The 24,109-nt window shown below is 40.0% G+C and overlaps 2 protein-coding genes across 8 annotated transcripts; one reads left to right on the top strand and one right to left on the bottom strand.

Annotated features, from left to right (window-relative positions):
• The first annotated feature begins 13 nt into the window (after positions 1-13).
• Mps1 (dual specificity protein kinase monopolar spindle 1) lies at positions 14-3,278 on the top strand. The gene is made up of 6 exons (XM_013311832.1): positions 14-1,294; positions 1,533-1,678; positions 1,790-1,950; positions 2,081-2,298; positions 2,385-2,532; positions 2,614-3,278. Exons 1-6 carry the CDS (start codon positions 152-154, stop codon positions 2,808-2,810), a joined length of 2,013 nt encoding a protein of 670 aa, XP_013167286.1. The 5' UTR covers positions 14-151; the 3' UTR covers positions 2,811-3,278.
• Positions 3,279-3,513: 235 nt separating this feature from the next.
• Positions 3,514-23,916, bottom strand: alpha-Spec (alpha spectrin). Of its 7 annotated transcripts, none has more exons than XM_013311315.1 (46): positions 23,523-23,544; positions 22,351-22,436; positions 21,353-21,526; positions 19,764-20,030; positions 19,311-19,499; positions 19,021-19,209; positions 18,713-18,883; positions 18,423-18,590; positions 18,025-18,264; positions 17,740-17,928; positions 17,534-17,642; positions 17,253-17,432; positions 16,899-17,083; positions 16,652-16,804; positions 16,402-16,561; positions 16,068-16,273; positions 15,758-15,985; positions 15,512-15,646; positions 14,262-14,396; positions 14,007-14,132; positions 13,737-13,928; positions 13,429-13,618; positions 13,096-13,306; positions 12,792-12,909; positions 12,552-12,596; positions 11,652-11,800; positions 11,040-11,253; positions 10,702-10,847; positions 10,457-10,559; positions 9,989-10,138; positions 9,610-9,747; positions 9,284-9,401; positions 8,214-8,409; positions 7,728-8,045; positions 7,435-7,639; positions 7,140-7,344; positions 6,720-6,946; positions 6,476-6,589; positions 6,245-6,392; positions 6,017-6,131; positions 5,770-5,793; positions 5,133-5,245; positions 4,802-4,951; positions 4,553-4,723; positions 4,232-4,401; positions 3,514-4,118 (listed from the first exon to the last, which is right to left on the bottom strand). In XM_013311315.1, the coding sequence occupies exons 1-46, from the start codon at positions 23,527-23,529 to the stop codon at positions 3,990-3,992; spliced, it is 7,356 nt and encodes a 2,451-aa protein (XP_013166769.1). In that variant the 5' UTR covers positions 23,530-23,544; the 3' UTR covers positions 3,514-3,989. The 7 variants fall into 7 exon arrangements, with proteins under 7 accessions (XP_013166769.1, XP_013166773.1, XP_013166770.1 ...); XM_013311316.1 differs by lacking the exon at positions 23,523-23,544 and adding an exon at positions 23,811-23,916 and having other exon boundaries at positions 3,990-4,118; XM_013311317.1 differs by lacking the exon at positions 23,523-23,544 and adding an exon at positions 23,334-23,486 and having other exon boundaries at positions 3,990-4,118.
• Between the last annotated feature and the right edge of the window lie 193 nt (positions 23,917-24,109).

The raw sequence follows: 24,109 nt of genomic DNA, 5'->3' as shown, positions 1-24,109 counted from the left end.
ATATTTCAAATTGTTTTCCAACGGTTTGTAAATATATGGACTTTATAATTTTCACATAAATGTTTCCTTTCCAATTTTGTGATAAAAATTTATTAAATGTATTGATTATAGAGAGTTTCGTGCAGTTAATAAACTGAAAGTACAGTAAGCCATGACTGAAAACACGGAATCCAGTATCAATAGCATCAAATTAGCGCCGATGCCCATGTCGGCGTTGATTGCAAATTTGTGGCCTTTGCAGACACAGGACTTTACACCGGATTCTAGTTTTTCATCTTGCGACAGTGATGAATCTGACTGTGAAACGGTTGCTAAAAAAAGTCCCAATGTTCCAAAATATACGACTCCAACGCCTAAATTGCAACCAAGTAACAACTACACATCTGACAAAAAGTTAAGATCAACTAACAAAGAAAATACTTTTGAAAATTGGCTAAAGTCAAATAAAACATACCCAAATAAAGAGAATAGAATTATCCAAAGTGTCAATAAGAATGCTAAACTGTATCAAGGATCATCAAAAGAAACCTGCAAACGTTCTGCATTAACTCCACAACAGACAAATATTCAAGCGCAAGAAAAAATAGGTACAGCCATCAAAAAAACTCCTGAAATAATAAAACAACAACAACAGCAGCAGAAACTTAAAAGTGCAACACCGAAAATTAAGTCTGGTATTCGCCACTTTACCCCGGGCTCTTCACGTAAGAGTCAGAGCAAAACGCTCATGCAAAATGCAATTCAAAACAAAAAAGATAAAGTTAGGTGTGAATTATTCTCTAGTGATAAAAACAAAGATGAAGTACAGACAAAGCCGAGCCAGAGGGCAGCACATCTGTTTGTTACACCTGCACCGGCACCGGCAGCTCCACAAACTCCAGCTGCAGTTCCAGCACCAAGTTCAGTTGTGATTTCAACCCCAGTAATAACTTCAGTCCCAGCATCAGCTGCAATGTCAGTCTCAGTGACATCTGTACCATCAGTCCCAGTATCAGCTGCAGTTTCTGTATCAATCCCGGTTTCAAGTTCACTGCCAATTCCCATCTCTGCACCAGTTTCAACACCAATTTCGGCTTCAGTTTCTAAATTGGTGTCAGTTCCTATTCCAGCCCCAGTCCCGGAGACACCATTGAACAGAAGGCTGATGCCTGTTGCATGTGTACCCACACCGTCATACCCTGAGGGTCTGAAGGGGTATAATACTAAAGTAACATTTAACACAATACAAGTGAAAGATAAAAAATATTTATTGCTGAAGAAGTTGGGTGTAGGTGGCTCCAGTGAAGTTTATAAAGTAAGTATTAATAATATTAGTTTTTCTGAATATTTTCTCAACACTTATACATTTAAACCAGGATAAGAGAGAAACTTCTGTAAGCAAAAGACTTGGGTCAGCTCTGACTCTATTCTTAAAAGCAGAATTGTTTCATAATATTATTTTTGGAACTTTAAAATTTAATATAATATTTGTATAACTTTCCTCTGTGCAGCCAATGATAATTAGTTGTTAAGCAATTTTTCCTTAATTACAGGTGGTAGAGTTAGGTACAACAGGTGAATATGCAATGAAGACAGTATATCTGGGTTCAGACCAGGATCTGGCTCAGGGTTACGTCAATGAGGTGCGCCTTCTGCGGGAACTGCAGGACTCTATAAGAGTCATACGATTGTATGATTAGTGAGTGTCTTATATTTCTCATTGAAACAAAACAGCAATGTGATCGCTTGCATCTAAATTTGTTTGAAGGAGCCCTTAAGTGTTTTTATTTAAATAATCATGATGTTTCAGTGAATATGACCGCAGCAACCAAGTGCTGCGTATGATACTAGAGGCAGGCGAGACAGACCTAGCGGCACTGCTACGTGATCGCGGCGCCGCCCTGCCGCCCGCACTACTGCTGCACTACTGGGAGGAGATGTTGCATGCTGTGCTCTTCATACATGAACAGGGTGAGCTTTAAATATAAACCAACACTGTTAGTAAATATCACAAAAACATTATAGATTAAATTCAGTTGTTCTTGGACTTTTTTTAAAAAGTATGTTTTCATCAATTCAACATAAGCTGATTTTGATACAGGAGTGATCCACGCCGACCTGAAGCCTGCGAACTTTGTGCTGGTGTCGGGACGGCTGAAGCTGATCGACTTCGGCATCGCTTCGGCCATCAGCAGCGACGCAACCAGCGTGGTGCGCTCGCAGGCCGCCGGCACCTACTCCTACATCAGCCCCGAGGCGCTCATGGGCGGCGCCGGCGGCTACGGCTGCGCTGATGACGCCTCTGCCGCGCCCATCAAGGTAACCTTTGCTTAATTGTAGTATCTGGGTTGAATTTCATTGATAAGACTTTTATTTTCAAATGTATATTTAGTTTTTATTAATAGATCTCGTTCAAGTCTGATGTGTGGTCGCTGGGCTGCATTCTGTACAGTATGGTGTACGGTCGCACGCCTTTCTCGCACATCCCCAACTTGGCCAAGCTCGCCGCCATCCTCGACCCCAACCATCGCATTGACTACCCGCCCGCGGATCGTTAGTATTTCATATTGACTGAGAGAAAAGAAACATGTTTTTTGTTGTCTTATTTATTTTTTAAATGTTTTATATTTGCAGACCTACCGCCGACGCTGATAACGTCGCTGAAGTGGTGCCTGACATACAATGCACGGGAGCGGCCCTCGGTGCAGCAGCTGCTGTCGTTCCGTCACATGGCGGGAGCGCGCCGCCCCCTGCCCGCGCCCCTCATACACAAACTACGCCCCCACATCACACAAGAAGAGCTCAAGCTGCTGCAGCGCGCGCAGCTCTAGCGCAATGACGTCATAGCGGCACAACGTTAAACTATGGCCATTTCAAAGTTTGAGAACAACGTCACTAGGTCGCACTCTGACGGCACGAGGCAAATCATGCAGGTGAATTTTGATTACCAGAGTGTTGATTCAAAGTCGCGTCTTGAAAAACAAGCTGTAATAACAATTGCCTAAACCTTGTGTTTGAATGGTGATCAGTGATCACTTACCTAGAAGGACTATGAGTCGCTTTAAATGACGTCTGAACGTTGGAGACGACTCTGAGTGTCATTAATTTTGCGTATCTACTATCATTACATGAGTTATTAGTTAAAGTATAAAAATCTTATCAACTTTTATTTATTTGAAAACTAACTTAATATGTAAAGAATAGTATAAGCATTGTACCGCTTCGCTAATCTTAGTTGTAAATATTTTAATTATAATGCATATTGTAAAAAATATATATGAAATTATAGTCATTGTATACTTTTTGTAATTAAAAATAAATGCGGGCTCGTCGTACGATGCCCAAAAATAGAAAAAACCTCTTTTACTAACTCTATAAATCTTTTGTTGGGAAACCTGAACATATGTTTTTATTTATGTAGAATTTTGAAGTGTAGAACCAAAAATAATATAATTAAAGGAAACAAGATGACAATTTTTTGATAATATTTTATTGATTTAATAGTGATTACAAAATATAAATGTATCAAGATGAATAACTTTTGACAATAAATAATTTTTAGATAACGTCTTAAATAACACAATACTTTTCTTAGCTAGCGAATGCTAATGTGATAAATATTTAAAAATGCAAAATTTCTATGTAAAACTGTAGTCTGAAGTTCAGCAATGGGGAGTTTCTTATCCCTCTGCTTATTTCAGAGGAAAGGAAGCCAGGCCCCACACTGACGCATACCTAAAGGTAGGCAAACTAACTCACTACACAGACCAGTAGTTTCATTAGAGAGAAACATCGTAAGTGAATGATTCAGTAATCGATACTAGCAAGACTAATATTTCGTAAATGCTATTCAACATTCAGTCGTAGATATTGGAAGAAGTTAAAGCGATTATCAAAGCGTGCTACGGCACAAGTCGGGTGAGGTTTGAAAGAAAAAGCGACATATTGTAAGCTTAACTTTAATAAGATACTGCGCGTGGTGTTGGCGGCAGGCTGTGTGGGGGGGGGGATTAGTTCTGGAAGAGTGTGCGTGTGAAGTCGATGTAATCGAGCGCGTTGGGGATGGGTCGCTCCGTCTTCGGCTCCACGTAGGGCTTCATACGCGCCACACAATAGTCCGCCATCTCCTTGGTCAGGTTCTGAAAAAGGTTGTTAAATTATAACTCTGTTACATTTGCTTACAATAAATTCATCTCCAAAAGACTACATAGTACGGTACGGTAGGATGAAAGTAGTAATCTAGTGTACTGACCGCATATAGCTCATCCTTGGTGACGTATGCGCGGTCCTGGTGCGCGGTGATGGCGCGGAAGGCATTCTCGATTTCCTCTGAGGAGTGCACGTTTTCTGTCTCCTTGCTGATCATGAACGCCATGTACTCCTGTAGCGACACCTGACCGTCGCGGTTCGGATCCACAACGTCTGTCATAAAAAAAGTTAAAGATTAACTAAACTTTCATTTTCTGATTTCAATTAAAAATGCTGCTAACTTATGTTAGACAGATTTGAGCCTCATAGTCAAGTTTGTATAACACAGTTGTAAGAATTAATTGTAAGAGCATTTAATACTAACTGAGTATAGCCTCGAACTCTGGATCGGGCTGTCCTTCCTCAACCATGGGCAGATCGTATCCGAGCGCGCGCAGACAAGACTTGAACTCGTGGTGGTTGAGGCGGCCTGAGCGGTCTTTGTCGAAGTGCTTGAACATCATCGAGAACTCCTTCAGTGCGTCCTCGCTCACACCTACAAATAGACAATTAGGTATTATAATTCAGTATGACATATTTGATTTAAATTTTACAAGATATGTTTGTGTTGTACCGGAGTGGTTCCTGGCCTGTATCTGCTGTTCGAGATTGTGCTGCATGCGCATGGAGAGCTGATCGAGTTGGTCCCACTGCTGCGCCAGCCCCACAGTGCTGTGTTCCGTGTAGCGATTGTCCAGGATCAGGTGCTCCTCCAATGCAGCACCTAAACAAACACACGGTTATTTTATTAACCTATATAAAAATATATGTCATAGAAACAGCCTAAAATAATAAAAAGTCTTGATTGTGCATTCATTTTAGAAATTTCGTTGAAACAAATCTTGTCACGGGGATATACAATCTAGCTTGCAGTATGTGTGTGTGTGTGTGTGTGTCATACACACCGAGTTCCTCCAGACGTCGCAGGTCTGCGCGGCGCGCGCGCACCTCGCCTGCGCGCTGCCGGAGCGTCGCCAGCTGCTGCTCCAGCGAGCCAGTGCCCTCCATCATCGATGTCCTGACATCACAACACACATTTTACAATACATATTATGACTCAGCCGCAACATGCTACATTCAGATGTTCACTTATTTTGACAACAAAAGCCACAAAAATATCGGAACATTTTTTTTATTATAATATACATTAAAAAACAAAATTGTGAATTTAGAATTATTTTCTGATGAATGATGGCATGTATTCATACAGTTCATAGTATCATTTAAAACATTAAATGAACTATAAAATGAAAAAAACTCAAATTGAAGATTGAAATTAGTAAAATTAATTTGTACACTCAAAACACGAACAATTAATGTAAAGTTAATATTTACACACATTTCCGTTTGTTCACAGTTTTTACAGGCGGTATATAATTTGAGGAAACATCGACAACAAACGATATGCTCACAAATAACACAACTTGGCAGAATACTTTGTTGCTGCATAAATAATACATTTTTATAGAACTATATTGTGCCAAGGTTTGCGAAGCGAGTCTGCCATGTTTAGTACAAGTGCACGCGTTATTGGTACTTTACCCGTCCCAGCCTAGCAGCCGGTACCTGCACATCAAGTGTTACCATAAGTGACAAACATTGTTTGATTTACGAACCAGTTAAATGCATATATTTGCTACGAAAATGAACGCATAAAACCATTGCTTTTACTATTGCACCTACAATGCCTGTCTTCATAAAGTATTTTTTCGTATGTTTCGATTTATTTTATTTTGTCTACCTCATCCATAACTTATATTGGTGAGTTAGTACCATAATGCAAACTGACCGTGTCTCTGTGAGCCACTGGTGGAAGGCGTTGGCGTGTTTGGCGAACTCCTTACGCAGCTTGTCGTTCTCCTCCTGTCGCTGTGCCTCCTTACTCAGCTCAACATCACGCTCCGCTACACAAAATCAAATACATTTTAACATATAATTACATATTTAATAATATAACTATATGTTCTTGGGGTTTTAACATGTTTGATTAACATTGGTAAAAGGTCTTAATACGTACCGATAATTTTGCGCAGATTGCGCCATGTCTCCTCGAGCGCCTCCATGGTGAACCAGGTGTAGGGGTTGGCGCCCACGTTGAACGACTTGATCTGCTCGTCAAGTGCTGCCAGTGCAGCGAAGTCGCTTTGCGCAGACGACAGGGACGCCTAAATGAGTTTGTTTAGTTAATACGTGTGCCACATTGGAGCTGTTTGTATTGTTCATTTTCAGAATGTGTTATTTTTATTACCTGGAACTGGGCGTGTGCGTCACGCAGTGCACGTATCTCCTCGATGGAGTTGCAGCGCACCGGGTCCGTGAGGTCCTCCTCCGCATTTTCGAACCACGAGTTGAATGCTGACGCCTATGAACAGTTGCATTTAAAATCATACGTCACTAAAAGCAATACCTTATATTTTAAACATAAATAATTGAAGAACAAGTGCGTCTTCTGAATGGGTTGGCAACCACTCATTCATATGTTACTCGAATACCTTCTTGGCGAAGGTGAGATACAGTTCCTCGATCTGGCGGAACTGGTCCTGCAGCTGCAGCAGGCGTTGCTTGCGCGCGGCGCTATCGGCCAGCAGGCGCTGCCAGCGCGCCAGCACGTCACCGTGCCGCTTGCTAATGGCAGCGGCCTGCTCATGTCCGCCAGCAACCAGCTGTTCCTTCAACTGCGTAATGTTTTGGATGCCCTCATGCTCGAAAGCCGCCAAACCTAAACATTATACACTATTCAATTTTCAAATATATTCATTAAAGTAAAACAACGTAATTTTGACGTTTCAAAATATGTGCCCTCCCGGTACGCTGCAGGCTCATTTGTTTTCACATTTGAGGCTAATGATTTGTTTAATTCGTTTTTTTTTCGACACGGCGCAAATTTTTTAACTATCTAAGTTACAACTAACCGGCGTCGAAGGTATCCTGTTTGGTGAGCAGTGTCTGTACGGTAGAGAGATCGCGGCCGAACTCGTCGGATCGAACGTGCGTCTCCTTGTCGGCGATCCACGACTCCACCACGTCCGCCTTCCACAACAGCTGCAGGTACGCAGAGTTGTCTACCAGCGCCGCCTTGCGACGAGTAGCCAGCGCGCTCAGCTTCTCTAGCTTAGCCTTAAAATAATCATTCAATCATTACCATATTTAAAATATAACAAAATATTGTGCCAATGTGACTATTAATATTAATTAGCGCAATTTTACCTGTAGTGCGTGCAGCCGATGTGAAAGCGCATCAGCGTGCAGGTTGCCGGCAGCTAGCAAGGTCTCGCCGTCAGCGGTCAGTTCGCGCACGCGGTCGCCTCGCGCCGCCAGTTCGGCCTCCAGGGCTTCGTGCTTCTTCAGCAGACCCTGCACCGCCGCCATGCTGTCCCCGCACTCGCTCACCACCACCAGCTGTTGTTTCTCGCTGTATACAACCATACATACACCAATAGAGTACAATAGTACAGAAATAGAATCTTTAAGTCCAATCATACTGAAATATTGATAATAACCTAATCCAGGCCTCTTCCTCATCGACCTTGGCGAGGAACTGCTGGTAGGCCAGGGACTGTTGCAGCTTAGCACCGCGTTCCTCAGCCAGCGCCTGCAGCTCCGCCCAGGCTAGGGCGAGCGCCTTCAGCCGCAGCTCGATCTCAGGCACGCCCAGGTTGGACACATCCATCAGCTTTTCGCCCGCCTCTTGCACCGCCTGGATGGCCGGCTCGTGGCTGGCGAGCTCGGCCTCCAGACGCTTATGCTTCTTCAGCAGGTTCTGCACTCCGGTCAGGTCACGCCCATAGTCGTCCGATGCCACCAGCAGCTTCTTTTCCCTGCATAAGACATCCTTCTATTAAAGATGGCAATGTAGGATTTCTGTTATATAACACCAATATCGAACAGTTTTAAGAAATCAATACACCAAACTAAAATAAACGATCATCTTTAGTAACAATCATTTCAATAACGTTGCAGAGGAACTAGTAGAATGTGTAACTGACTTGATCCAGGACTCCTCATCGGCGATGTCTCTGAAGAACTGGTGCAGGGTGTTGGCCTCGTGCAGACGGGCGCGGCGGTGTGCGGCGAGGTTGCGCACGCGCTCGAACCGCTCGTTGATGGCCGCGCGTCGCGAACCGATACCCGCACTGTCGAACTGACCGCTGGACACCAGCGCGTCCGCTTGTGTGTTCATGTCTATAAAAATGCAACATGATATAAACAATTTGTTACGTTTGGATACAGTTTTTTTTTATTATCATAAAATGTTTTTATTAGTAAACTTGTACGTATTTATATGATTGTAATCTTTATTTACAGAAACACATTTCGTTGAATATTTGTCTTGAGAATTCAGAATAAAGCGAAAACAATGTTAGCATCAACATTTTGTCGAAATGTTAACACTTTCAACAAAATTAATTTAGCATAATCTAACCTATTGAAACACATCTTTTAAGTATCATCATAGTGTTGTACAGTGTCTCTACTATGACAATTATGAAAAGGAATTTGAAAACTACATCAGAAGATTGATGGTCATCTCTTGTGCATTTCATTATTGTTGTTTGTAACAAAAGCCGGGATTATTTGTAAATATCTGTCATTGTTTATTGTATTGTTTATGAATTCATTACTTTTGTACTACTCATGTGCTGTACTGACATTATTAAGATTGCTCAGTCAGTTAATAAGCGACGTGTTGGCAAGTAGTTATATCGTTGACAAATCTTTAACCAATCTGGATGTGAAAAAAAAAACAATATATTGATCGACAGTGTTTTAGTGCTGTGTATGTGTGTGTAACTTTAGATATAAAGATTAATTTTATATGTTCCAATCCTTCATTTTTTTTAATATTTCACAAGCGATATTGAAATCTTAGTTCCATAAGTAAATGTAAAATCGTGTCATAAGCCATATTTTAATTGATAATAATTTTTAATGCAATTTATACGGAAAATTTTCTTAATTTTCTCCTTAATTATGTAATTTTATAAGATGGCATCAGTTATATTGGTAACAGATTTATGTGGCAATGAGAGTGAGTAGTTAGTGTTGGGTAACTAGCCTGCAATCCTGTCCTCGTGCGCCTGTATGTCGGCCTCGACGAGCTGGTGCTTTTTCATCAGGTTCTGTACGGAGGCCAGATCCTTGCCGGAGTCCTCGGACGTCAACAAACTCTCCACCTAATCATACAAATAGAACATGTTTTTACAATTTATCTGTAAAAAAGTGATACACTGGTAAATGAAATCTTTTAGTAAATCATGGATGTTATCAACACAGGCAGTTCTATATTCCTGTATCTCTCATCGTATATTTAAAATAAACTTTTGCACATATAAATAAGTTCTAGTGTTTAATCTAGTCTCTGACATCAGACGTGTGTAATACCTCTCCGAGCCAGAAGTCGAGGTCCTTGACGGCGGCGATGTAGGTGCGCTGTTTGTTGGCCTCTTTCAGCTTGAGTGACTTCTCTGTCGTCTTCTGCGTCAGGAACTCCCATTGGTCCGCGATCGATGCAAGCCGAGCCTACATACAACAACACACATAAGTCAAGTAATAAATGTAACAAGTTGGTAATTTCGTTCTTTTTTGATTGACTTTAATCTATTAAAAGTACTGCACAGGTATGAGAATAAATACATAGGTTGAGCACATTTTTTCATTTGTAAATTTTTTAATTTAATAATTGTTAAATATTGTTTTCTTTGTAACTTACTATAGCCAGTATTCAAGTAATATAATATTAATAATATAGTGAGATATTGACCTGCACAGCGTCCTCGCTGCCGCTGCACTGTCCGCGCTGCACAAGGTTGCCGCCCATTGCTAACACGGACTGTATGCGCTCCGCGTTCGCCGCCAGCTCCGCCTCGAACGCCTGGTGTTTCTGGTGCTTTGACTGGATGTTGGCTGGGTCCTGGTACATTATACAACACAGTGTTTTACACACATTGATAATATTGCATAGTAATTGTAGATATATTATGTAATGTATTTCAAAAGACTTTCGATAAATTAAAAGAATCGATGCTTATCTTTTTTTTATCTTTTAATAAAAAAAGGTTTACTAAAGTGTTTCATTTCACATGTTCAGAGAAGCTAACTTATTTTTAATAAATTTAGGTTTTAACCTAAACTATATTGTAATAGGCATATACTTAAGAATTATGGTAATGTGGTATTCAAGTTTTACATAAAGGAAATACTATAGATCAATATAAATAATAAAGGTCACCTTGTAGCTTTCCTCAGTTGCGAGCTGCAGTTTCTCTGCGATCCAGTTCTCCATCTCATCGGCATCGCGCGAGAACTGTTGCAAAGTCTGTTCGTCGCCCAGTCTAATAAATTTATTACAAAATTTTATTCATCACGAACTTTCAAGCTGTTTAATAGTTGTTAAGTGTTTGAAATGGAGATTAAACAAAACAAAATATAAATAACCAGAGCAATTAGGTATGGTTGTAAGAAAGGTAAGCCAACCTAGATCGTTTCTCAATGAGAGCCTCCTTGAGATGCCTCCAGCGGTCGAGCACCTGCTTGCGCTTCTTGTCGATGGGATCTGCGGCGTAGTGGTCCGATGCTATCAGCTGGTCTGCAAGCGTCTGCAGCTGAGCTATCTTCTCCTCCTGACATACCAAAATGTCACAAATTAAATAGATAAAAATTTTTACTTTATGTAGTACCAACAGAATTGAAGTCAGTAGTTGGCACGTCAGATATAAGAGTGATTCCGACATGCCATGTCAAATGACGAGTATTACCCGCAACTTTATTTTTAACCATTTCTACTATGAATTAGTAGTTACGTCATTGCTTACATGAGCATTGATAGCCTTGTCAAAGTCTTCGTGCTTCTTGATGAGCTGTTCGACATTGTCTGCGGCAGCGGAGTCAGCCTGGTCCTCTGGCTGGTCGGCGGGGGCGAGGAAGGCCTCGCGCGCGCCCATCCATCCCTCTGCTTGCTCGCAATCGCGGTAGAACAGCTGCAGTTCCAGGTTCTGGTCCAGCTTCATACGACGCGCCACCCACGCCCTAAAAAAAATTGTCACATTACAATAATGTGTTTGAAATACATTATATTCGTTTTGCACCTATCGTATTATTGGCGTGGTAAATAAAAGTTTTTTGGTCGTAATTTAGGGACGATAAACAAATCTCTATGCTAGAGTCGAGAGTTCTTTGGACATTTATTTCTTTATATACATAAAACTAATAACAATTCTGCTATGAATTACATCGAATCTCAATCAAATCATCTGCAATGAAATACATTTATAGCATTTTCAATAATATGGTTTGTTTTTTGCTATTTAATGTCATCTTTAAAGGGTTAACTAGTGATTAAAAGTCATTTCATATTTCAAATAATGATGACGGAATCAAAAGAGGGGTCTTATATCGTGAACTAATGTTGGTAGAGTGAGACGAACTTCTCGAGCTCCTGTCTGGCATCGCCCATGGCGTTGAGCTTCTCCTGAATATCGACGCTGGCGTAGTGGCCGCCCTGCAGCAGCTGCTGTCCGAATAGCTCCAGCGCCTGGAATGTGCCCGCGCGCGCGTCCATCTCCGTGCGGTGCTCCTACACCAAAACATAAACATTACACTAATTTGTAGTAAGTTGCTACAAGTTAATTTCGACTACCGAAAAAACTGTACAAAACCATATATTTTTGTTTCTTTCTATTAACATAGAGAATGACAGAGATGACAAAGTTTTTGTACAAATATTTCGGCAGTACTTTGTGCAAGAGCAGTATATCCTGTTAAAAAGCTGTTATTAAAAAACAATCTAAATTTCACGTTGAGGCAGAAAGACATTTCCAGATTTAATTTACTAGATTTATATTGAGCTGTAAATTTTAGGTTAATTTATTGGGAAACGATAAATCAACATTTATAAATAACAATACATTCAACACCTATAATGAAGAGAATTTATACGAAGGCGTTTTGATATAAAATATTTTTGCACAACACTTATAAACCGTTAATGATGTATAACACAGAAAGAACACTAAAAATCCGTCGACAATAGCATAATGGATGAATTAATTTGTTATATTCGATACTAGATTAAGCAATTTTTTAAAGTCCCTACAACAACATCGATAAAAAACGAATAAAAATTAAAAAAGTTAACTGTCATTAATTTGTTCCTGTTAGTCGATATGTTAAACATTATTTTTAGTATGTATTTTTTTAATTTTTAGTAGTTATCCAAACTAAATAGTGAATGTTCTAGAAGAGTGTTTCATGTGATAAAGATGTATAATATTGTGTGAGATGTAGATGTGAAGTTAAGGCGGCGGGCACACGTGCGTGCATCTGACCTGCGGCATAATGCCGTACCGCGCATCTATCTCCAGTCGCTGGCTCTAGAACATACACGCTTCATTACTGACTCAACACATTTATCAATGGATTGCTTCCAACACCAATCAGTTTACACTTAGTTCTAACACAATGCCTAAGAATACTGTAGAGATATTGTAACAAAATAAACTAAGAATATGCAGTCAGTGACCTGTTTATTTTTACATGGTAATTATTTTTTTAAGGTTGATACTAACCTGGTGTCTCTCTAGCAGCGCCTCGGCACCGGTCACGTCGTTGGCCAGTTCCTCCGAGCTCACCAGCGCCATCATGGAGTTTATCCAGGCCATCAGGTCACGGTAGTCCGACAGGAATCTATTTATTATTAAAATATTTAACAATAGATGTATTTATATCAGTATAACAAATTTTTAAGAAGCAATAAAGATATTTTTGAAATATTTCTTCGACATATTTTTATTTATGTCTCTCGTATACGTCTGCGTTAATTAAATATAAATGAGGTCAGAGACGGGCGACATGATCTGTGTGGTATCTGACCTCTGCAGGTCGTAAGAGTCGAGCAGCTTCTCCTTGCGAGCGTTGGCGCGCGCCTGCAGCTGCTGCCAGGCGTCGTTGATCTCGCGCTGCTTGCTGTAGGTGGCGTCCGCGCAGTCGCCGTGTGTCGCCATCAGACGGTTAGCCGTGTCGTCCAGTTGACGGATCTTGTCACCCAGCGCGGCTAGATCGCGCTCCAAGCCCTCGTGTTTGCCTGATAATAGTTCAATTTTGTTAAATTTTTACTTACAATTTGACAATGTTTGAATGTTTATACTTCTTAAATGTTTTTTTTAAAAATCATAAAATTAAAAGTACAATTCCAGAGTGCCTTACGTTGCAATGTCTGAACGGAGCGCAGATCCTTGCCGAGGTCGTCGGGGGCGAGCGCGGCCTCCTTCTCCGCGATCCAGTCCTTGGTCTCGTCCACGTCACGGTGGAATCGCTGAACCTCGTGCGCGCTGCCCAGCTGCGCCGCGCGCTCCGCAGTCAGTTGTTGCAGTGACGTCCATTTTGAATTTAATTCCTGTTAAAATATTATGTCCATTAACACACGCAATGACAAGAATAAAACACATTTTCATTCTATGTTACTGCATAACATAAGCAATAAAATAAAATAATACATTTCCAAGCACACATACCTGCATCTGTGTCTTGATCTTGAGCGCGGCCTCGGTCTGTCCGACAGTCATGAGCTGCACAGCGATTTCGTTCATCTCTGCGAGGCGCACCTCGTTGGCTCGAAGGTCGTTCTGGAAGTCGTCGAACTTTTTCTGCATCACCTCCACCTGCTCCAGATCCTCGCCTACGTCCTGCACCTGCGCGTGCATCTCCTGCACAACACGGACAAATTATATTAGACCCAAAAGAAAAACATCAGAAATAAAAAATAGGTCAGACGATATTTATACCTTGTCTTTGATCCATGTTGCCAGTTCAGCGGCCTCGCGTACAAGCACGTATGCCTTTACAGTTTCGTTCAGCTTGTTCTGTCTCTCGCGCGCCAACCCCAGCAGATTGTCATACTGACCCTCAATCTATATACACAATACCAAAGATTACATCAATTATAGAGTTATGAAACACATTGAAAACCGATTCCGCATCTATACACATCTATTCAATTGAAACAATATTTTTTTTAAAAATCCTGGGGATATTTGTACCTGGTTCTGTCGGGCAGCAATGGAGCTGGAGTCAGCGAGGTTCTGTTGCGAGGAGGAGAGACCGGCGTCGATCTTCTTCACGTAGGCGGCCGGCACGAAGCCCTGTCGGTCGTTTACCTCCACCTTCCACCAGTCCTGGGAAATGACATAGCATTAGCAACGTCACTAATATTCCCGTAATATAATGTTCTATATAAAGTATTGATGTTTTTCGTCTATATGTTTATTATAGTAATTCCTAGGTAATTCATTGGAAAAACATTTATAAAGGTGCTACATCGTGATCTCACGCTTCACACATATTATTTGTATTACATAGAAAATAACACCACCTACTTTTTATATATATTATATTATTTTAATAACGCAAAATAATGTCCAATTAAAATAAATAGTAATATATTCTTTCTTTTTAAATATTTCAAAACAAAAATCTAAAAACCCTAAAACCTATTTGATTAATTACATATAAACACCAATATGCTGAATTCCAACTTAATTAATCAACAATAAAGTTTGTTTTTCAACAAAACTCACATGAGATAAAATTTCATTATCTTTCTTCCTGTCGCTAACGAAAACATTCTCAATGAACACAGCCAATAGCCAACTGAGGACTATCATATTAATTACACAAGCTTCATACAATCACTGATATTTATCTATATAAGTATATAGCATATCACTGAGATAATATAATAATACATAAAATAAATACATAATTATCATGGATCGTTTCGAGACTTGCGAGCGGAGTGCGAGACTCGTAATAAATGAACGAGAGATGTCAGGTTACGTAAATGTAAGCGGATAAAGGCGGTAACGAGACGAATCCCAAACAATGCGCATAATGACCAATGTTTTACTTTGAATCATTACTCAGAAAATTGGAATGATTGTTATGTTAAAATAATATTAAGTGGCCATCGTAAAATATATACGTTCTATAGATAGTTCTCTGACAGACAGTCACATATAAAGTTACAATATGCAGTTCCAAATAGGAACTGACTCTAATCATTGTAACCGCAATACTTCAGCATCAAAACATTTACAGCAAATGTTATTATTAACTATTTTTATGCAACTTAAAACGACTAAAATTTCATTTACAATGTATATTTTTCTTGACATGTTTTTGCAAAGTTGAGTTAGTATTTAAAATATATTTTTGCTCTTTTTACGGTATTTCTCCACCTCAGCCTGTGAAACTACGACAATAAGTCTAAGGTATAATTAATTATGGTTACCTTGTTGTTGGAGTTGAGCAGAGTGAGCACGTCGCCGCGCTTCATGGAGACCTCGCGAGGCGACTTCTCCGCGTAGTCGTACAGCGCCACCACGCACTCCTTGCCCGACACATCCACCACCGGCGACTCTTGTTGCTGTACCATGTTTATAACTTTAGCACTTTTGCATCAATCTGCTTTTTATTTTATAATAGTTTCTATAATTTTTAATTATAAAGTACCCTTAGAAAAATATAAACAACATACCCTGCACGAGTTGGCCTGTTCGCGCAGCGCTTTAATAGTGTTGCCGAACGCCTCGAGGTCTGAAAGCAGCGCCTCGTGCTTCTTGAGTAGGGCCTCGGAAGAGTCTTCGTCTTTGCCGTAGTCCTGAGTGTTGGCCATCGGCTCCTTTTCGCGCATCCAAGACTCCGCCTCGTTCGCATCTGCGAAGTACTGCTGCGCTTGCAGCGAGTCCTCCAGGTCTTGTTTACGCTGCGAGAATTATAAATTGTTAATAACATTTACTTAACATCAAGGGACACAATTCGTATTGATATAGTCGAGTACACTTTACCTGCAGAGCTTTCTCCTGCAGCTGAGTCCACTGTGTGTGCAGCTGCTGCAGGCGCGCGGCGATATCCTCGGCAGCGAAGTGTCCCGCAGCGCGCAGTGCGGCGCCCGCCGCTCGCACTGCCTCCACGCGCGCCTCATGCTGCGCCATCTCGCCCATCACCGCCTGGTGTTTCTTCATCAGATTCTGCACGCCGATCAGGTCGCGACCTATACAGCAACAATACATTTACACAAAATGTCTCTGACCTCCTAGATGACACTTGATAAGTGCCTGCATTATTTATAACTTAGTAGTTCCTTAGGTTTGCATAGTATACAAGTAAAGTCATCATTACCTCTGTTGGTGGAGGCAATGATCGGTTCCTTCTCTCTAATCCAAGCGGCCTCATCATCGAGATCGCGGAAGAGTTGCTGCGCCTGCAGCGAGTCCAGCAGTCGGCGCTTGCGCACAGCCATCGGTTTGTCCAGCGCCGCGTAACGCGCCACGAGGCCATCCTGGCAGTAACAAAAATATTATAACGTCAATTTTTTTTAAGACAATATAACGTAGATATAGGCAAAACATGTCACTAGTTGCGAACGCACCCGCTTGGCCTTGATATTGTCTGCGTCAAAGTGCCCTCGCTCAATAAACTGTTCGCCTTGCGCGCGCAGGGCCTCGATGCGCTCCGCGTGTGAGCTCACATCCGCTTCCAGCAGCGCGTGTTTCTTTTGCAAGTTCTGCACGCTCGTAAGGTCCTTTATAACAAACAAGTACACATAAATATCACAATAATATCTAACTCATTCACATTTAATTCTAATTACTTTAAGGAAAGTATAAAATGTGTACCTTTCCATAGTCCTCGCTGAGCAGCTGTCCCTCGACTTCAGAGAGCCAGAGCTCGATGTCCTCGCTAGCACGGTTGAACTGCTGCTGAGCGGCTGCCTCCTGCAGCTTGCTACCCTTCAGCTCGGACGCCTGCACCAGCCGCTCCCACATGCCCGCCAGCTCGCCCAGACGAGACTCGATTTGCGCTAAATGGACACAATATATTTCAATATATTTTTTTACTGTTTCCCGAGACATTAAAAACATTTTAAGCAAAGTTTGTCGTCAAAATCTACATTTCATTATATCGATCGTTAGTTCTTATTTTCTGAGTACTAGGATAGCATAATGATAGTAAGAAATGTTTTAACTGACGTTGTGCAAAGTGCTCCTGCTCGAGCAGACGCGCTCCAGCAGCGGTGATCTCATCGACGCGTGGCTTGTTGGCTTGCAGCTCCTGCTCGAAGTTCTGGTGCTTCTGCACTTTGCCGTTCAGGTTCGTCGGGTCCAGGTACGAGTCATCAGTCGCGAACTTCAACTTCTCGTTGATCCACCCTGTTTAACAAGTTTTTGCAGAATTATTTCAGAGTCCTTTGTATTAAGCTTGGAATTATATTTTTGTAGTTTAGCAGAAGGTATTCAAACTAAAGTCTTACCTTTAGTTTCGTCACAATCTCTCTCGAATTGCTGGTATTTATATGCGTCTTCAAGAAGCGCGCGGCGTTGGTTTGACTTCTCCAACAGAGCAGCGCGTCGTTCCAATAACTGTTAAAGAACAAGTAGAATTCAGTGTTAATAAAATCGGTTTTCCCTAAACTAAATGAATAATTCTGAATTTATTCTAGTCTTTTGCAAGTGTTACCATCTCTCGCCTCTGTGCGACATCGTCGGCAGCGTAGTGCTGTCCGTCAATCAACTTGGAAGCGAACTCGTCCAACGCCTTGATTTTCTCTTCTTGAGCGGCTAGCGACTTCTCAAAATCTTCGTGTTTTTTCAACAACGCCTCCACAGAGTCCAGCGAGTCGCCTACATCTTCGTTGGCGAGGAAAGCCTATACCAAAACAAAAAATAAATAACGGTTTTAAAGCACAATTTTGAGTCTAGTTAGTTTGTAATTTGAAGGTTTTTATTATGAGTCAGTGTTTACCTCCTGCTTGTGCATCCAGGCGTCGGCCTGCTCGGTGTCGCGGTAAAAGAGCTGCAGGTCCATACACTGCAGGTAGAGCACGCGGCGCTGCTCCCACAGCGTGCGCAGCGCATCCGCGTCGCGGCGCAGCGAGTCCAATGCGCTCTGCACCTCTGCCGCAGCGCGGTGCCCGCCCGCAGCTAGCGCGCTGCCGTGAGCGCAGCACGACGCTATCACGTCCTCACGCGCTTCCATCTCACCCTACATCAATAATACATACCACATTAACAAAACAGGTACGGTTTATTTATGTATTTTAACACAATTTATTTAAAGTTAAGAAGTTAGGTGCAACCGTCTCGCTATTTATTCACTTTCATCGTAGAGGCATGTAATGTGTTAAATGTTGCTTGAGTCACCTTGTGCTCTTGGTGCCGTTCGAGTAGCGCCTCGGCGCCGGGCACGTCCTTTGCGAGGTCATCTGCGGCGATGAGCGCACGCATGTCCGACACCCACGACACCAGATCACGGTAGTCGGACAGGAAGCGGTGCAGCGCGTACGACGACTCCAACTCGGAACGACGCTCCTACAACACACAATATACAATAAGTTTTTTTTTACAAAACAACATAAGTTAATGGCATAAATTTTCAGACTGTATCTATGGATATTAAAAAAAAATCAAGTTATTTTCAGATGTACGGGTACCTTAGCCTTCTGCACGAGCTTCTGCCAGGCCTGCGTGATCTCGTCACGCTTAGCGTGTATGGCAGGCGCATGGTCGGCGTGAATGGCGGCCAGACGTGCCGCCTCGCCGTCCAGCGTCGACACCTTGTCCTCCAGTGCTGCCAGGTCGCGCTCTACGCCCTCGTGTTTGCGCTGATGTAACGTACAAATTTAATTACCATAAATTTAAATAAAGTACATAATGTAATTAAGAAAATTATTATTTTTTTTAATGTTAGGACTGGCAACATACAAAAAAATGCAGTAAATTTTAAACTCATTCTGCTCACCTGCAAGGTCTGCACAGTGGCCAGATCGCGGCCATAGTCGTCAGAGCCGAGCACGACGTCCTTCTCCGAGATCCAGGCGATGGTCTCGTCAGCGTCACGGTTGAAGCGCTGAATCTCGTGTGCGCCGAACAGACGCTCCTGACGCATTAAGGCCATCTGACGGAGACGCTGCCACGCCTCGTTCAACTCCTGTGTTGTCAACAAAAGTTTGATTAGATCAGTATATCACGAATAAATTTTTAAGAATGATAAACACATTATAAAAGTAATATATTATAATTCCAACTGACATCTTTTCTCTTGACGATGGTCTCCCTTTCGGGGTGTCCCTCAAGCACAAGGCGCTCAGCGAGCTGGTTGACCTCGGTGACGCGATACTCTTGCGCGGCCATATCCTTCTGGAACTCGTCGAACTTGCGTTGCAGCACCTCCACGTGTTCCAGGTCAGAGCCGAACTCGTCCGCGCCCACGAATGTCTCCTTCAAATACACACAGATTAATGTAACACCCTCTATAAGGATGAACCTAGTTTAACCACGATTCTTAAATTACCGAATCAAGGTCAATTTATAGCAGTACAAATAGTTCTTCTCCTTTTTATACAGTTTACATTACGCCAACCATTATTTTCGGCTGTAAATTACTTTAATTTCTTTTATTGAGCAATATCTCCAAACCATCTATATTAGACTAATTACAAAAAAATAAGATATAGCAGATTGTATAACACTTGATTTAAATACCTTGTCATGTATCCAGAACATGACCTCATCACAGTGCCTCAGGAACTGGACGAGAACGAGAGCCTGCTGCAGCTTCATGCCCTTCTCTGCGAGCCGGGAGAGCAGCAGCTCCCACAGACGGTGCAGCTCGTCCAACCGCCGGCGGATGGTGTCCGAGGCGAAGTGGTTGGCAGCTATCATCTCACTGCCCGTGTTGTCCAGGACTACAATAGCATTGGAATGCGCTGCCACCTCAGCCTCGAACGCCTGGTGCTTCTGGATCTTGGCCTATAAATTATATAGTATAAATTAAATTTGTTATGTATAGTTTGGCAATAAAAATCTTTAAGTGGACACTGAGGGTGTCGCTTAGTTTACATTTAGTATAAAATATTTATACTAAAAACTGTAAAAAGTTTATCTCCACATCATCATACTACTATTTTGTCTAGAAAGTCCATTGATTTGGCTAACCTACTATGTTGTCACAATATGACCATTGTTCCTCTAAAAACAATAGTTTTTGTTACGTATAGCTTAAAGATACTTGGAATAGTGAATAGTCGTTATTAACGCAAACGACTTTTCGTAAATATTAACAAAACATTTTTTTTTGTTTTTAACTCCACTACAAGTAATTAAGTACATAACATCACAGCTTCAAATCTGATGTTATTTATATCTTATTAAACTAATAGATTGAGATAGATTCCTGAGTTTGTTAGTAATCATTATTTTTTCCTATTCATTAGGCATCAGTCCCACCGAAAATGAACTGATTCATTCATCAAATTAGATAGTCAATTTCATGAATAGAGCTGAGACACAGGATGTGTTTGTTAGTCCTATTTGGCATACACGTCCGTAAGCATTGCGATCGTAACTAACGGGATACGTGCCCTAGTTTTCGCAGTCGCATTGCGGCGTTTCCAATTCTATTGATGAGTTAAAGATAAGATTATGAACTTAAGTGGTATTGTAATGATTCATCACAATATTGAAATGGAAATTATAGTTTTTTTTTTGTTTAATTATCGAGAAATGTAAGACAAAAATTCTTTCATATTTCCGTAAATGACTATACAATTTTTAGCATTGAAGTGTCTGTTAGTAACATAGACGAAGATTTACATATTTGGTGCACTTGATGTTTTAGCGTTATTTATAAAATATAAGTATTACGTAACACAAGAATTACTTGTATTATATTACATTGCAATATACAATTTGTGTTACGAATTCTATTATATAGTACTATAGTAGCTCACAATAGCAGTACGAATGTAAAATGGTAAAACGATGCGAGGTCAATTTAAATATGCTCACATGGTCACAGTACTTTTATTATTTTATATCTTAATCAAGAGGCCGCATATCTAGATGAAGCTGAATCTGTAATATGACTTTATCAATATTAATGAACTTTAAACATTTCTTATTTGATGTTATAGTTCTTTTTCTCCATCAAACTATTGAGAATGTTCAAAACACAGGGTTTGAAATTATAGAAAATAATATTTAAATCGAAAATTACTTACATTAAGAGCAAAGTATTTTTAGAACATAAAACGTGAACCAAATTTTTAAGAGGACATCTTAAGAGGTCTTACCTGCAGGTTGGTGGGATCTTTGTAGCTTTCGTCGCTGGCGGCCTGCAGCTTCTCCTGGATCCAGGACTCGAGCTCGTCAGCGTCGCGCTTGAAGTACTGGAATCGGCGCGAGTCCTCCAGCTTTTCACGCTTGGCGCGTGCCTCCTGCTTGAAGTCTTCATAACGGTTCAGCACCTAACATCACAAAGTAATAGTAAATAATAAATAAAAAAGTATATTTTTCAGGTAATTATTAGTTCAGAACAGGACTTTAGAAAGCCTAGCTCTACCAAGGTTCCCTAAAGACATTTTAGTATTGCTGATGTTAACCTTACTTGTTAATATGTACAGGTGACAAATTAATAAATCTAATTTGGGAATATGTAATTGATCGGAACATTTAATTAATCTGTTTTAACTAACATTTAATAGAAGCAATTAAGTGCATATTAACAACTAATTAAGTAACACAATTTGGTATATTATTCATAGGTTTGTCAACTCCTTAAAATATATAAAAAAAACAAATAAGATTATGCTATAGTCAATATACTTAATAATAAATCAAGTACAACAATGCTAGCCTATGAAAACAGTTACGCCCACTAAATTTTGTTTACGGAAAGTCTGCAAACGGTACTGAAAAAGTCATTTTTGGTATTCACATAATTTTTATGACACCTCTAATGAGATAAATAAAAAAAAATGTTTTAATTACTAGATGTGTGCACTTGACCTTCAACATTTTTAATAACACAAATCTACGGGTGATTAGATAAAAAAACCCCAACCTATGAGATGGATGAGGTAATATTAGCTAACAAAATAAAAGTGATTTAGAACAAAATATTGCTTTCTGATTAATTTGCAGGCAGTGTGCCGTTTTTACTAATATATGAGATATCAAAAGGATGGTTAGCAATTACTACTGTTACGACAAAAATGAAATCAGACATATATGCTTTGCTGGATGGCCTAGCTGGAAGTCAATGGTTTTATTTAAAAAAAAAGAAGCATACCTGTTCACGGCGCTCTTGGATATCCTCAGCTGTTTCGAGGATTTTCACCTCCTTAGGTGGCGGGATCTGCTCCATGATTAAAGCAGCTACAACAATAGAAGATAAAAGTGTATTAAAATAGATATATAAATAAGACAAATGTGAAGGATATAGTAATAGAAGAGCTAAAAAAAAAACAATGTTTAGCAATCATCTAGCAAAGACAACAAAAATCAACCAGCTTGTATGAATTTTCTTAAACTTAATCTTGAAAAAATATTATATTAAGTAAAGAATGCCTCTTATACAATAATTTCAGTAAAGAAAATATTTTACTTTTTCTAAAAGGAATTTGAGCCGCCATGACAGTTAATAACATAAATTAGCAACATGTCAGTAAAGGTCGGGCTCACTGACATCACACCCTGCATTACATCACAAAACCTTGTGAGTCATCATAGGCAGACATTACAGATTTTGATAATGACAATGTTTTGATATGAACAGTAGATTACTGCATAAAATGGAATCTTTGGCAAAGTCAACCATCTTAAGCATTATTTTACTCATGCTTTATTTAAAATATGACAATATTTGGATGAATTAGTGTTATTGTGTAGTTGGAGTATTATAAAGATTTTCATATAATTTGGAGTATTCAGTAGTCATTGATAAATTATCTATTAACATTATAATTAAAATAAAAAAAAAATATCACAAAATAAAAAATTAATTATGTTTACAAAGTAATTGATAGCAGTAGAAATTTAAAACTCATTGTAATCAATACCCAAGTTGATGTAATTAACTACACACAGAGTCAAGAAACCTATCAAGTGTTCTGATATACATTTACAATGTTCAAAATAAAATAACTATTTGAATAAAGAAACTTATCTTCTTATTGGACAGTTTTTTTTAATGTTAATGGCAAATCCTATTGGCATATCTTAATTTATATAATCGCAATGATAATTTTTTCTTAAGAAAGTTTGTAAAAATACCTAATCAATAACTTTGGTGCAGTGCAGTACTCACTATCGGCATTCAGACAGCGTTATCTCGAGACAACATAGAATTATCAATTAAGGATGAAAGTACATGGGCGAGGCAAACGACGTCGATGTTCCAGATTCCACGGCACGCATCGCCGACGCCGCTGGTAACAGCCGGCGTACCTCTACTATACTTACCTTCCATCTATACGTCCTGCTCTCTTATATACAATGACGTAATGCTCCAAAATAAACCAAATAAGGATTATGGGATGGGCTAAAAATAGATTTCTAGATCAATTTAAACTTTTAGAGTCACATCGTCTTAATTTTGACTATGCGTTCACAATTATTTGACATCGAAAATATTTTGAAAGTACAAATTCATTCAACATGAAAATACATGGGTGTGTCAAAGATAAGCGGTTGGTGAATTCGCAAATACTTGGCGAAGAATAATGTTATATTTATAAATAAAAGTCTTACCCGAAGCTTCTTTAGCTAATAATCCAAGACACTACTGATATTTTATCACTTTTAACAAAATTTTATAAAAATTCGTTCGTTCGACAAGCACGTCGCGTCACTCCACTTTCCACAATGTTGCTATTCAAAAATTAAGTTTTCTAGCTATTTATTGATTGACCTATTTTGAATATGAATAATATTAAGTCAAAGAGAAATTATTAATTAGCTATCTAAAATAAAAGAAATACTGTACAAAGATTTGAAAAGTTGTTTTGTTTCCTTGAGATAAAAAATAATAAAATTCCGTCACAAGCCAC

Source organism: Papilio xuthus, unplaced genomic scaffold (genome assembly GCF_000836235.2).
Source record: "Papilio xuthus unplaced genomic scaffold, Pxut_1.1 DF827680.1, whole genome shotgun sequence".
NCBI classification, from domain to species: domain Eukaryota; kingdom Metazoa; phylum Arthropoda; class Insecta; order Lepidoptera; family Papilionidae; genus Papilio; species Papilio xuthus.
Note: the sequence above shows the minus strand (reverse complement) of the source record. Positions and strands in the feature narration are given on the sequence as shown.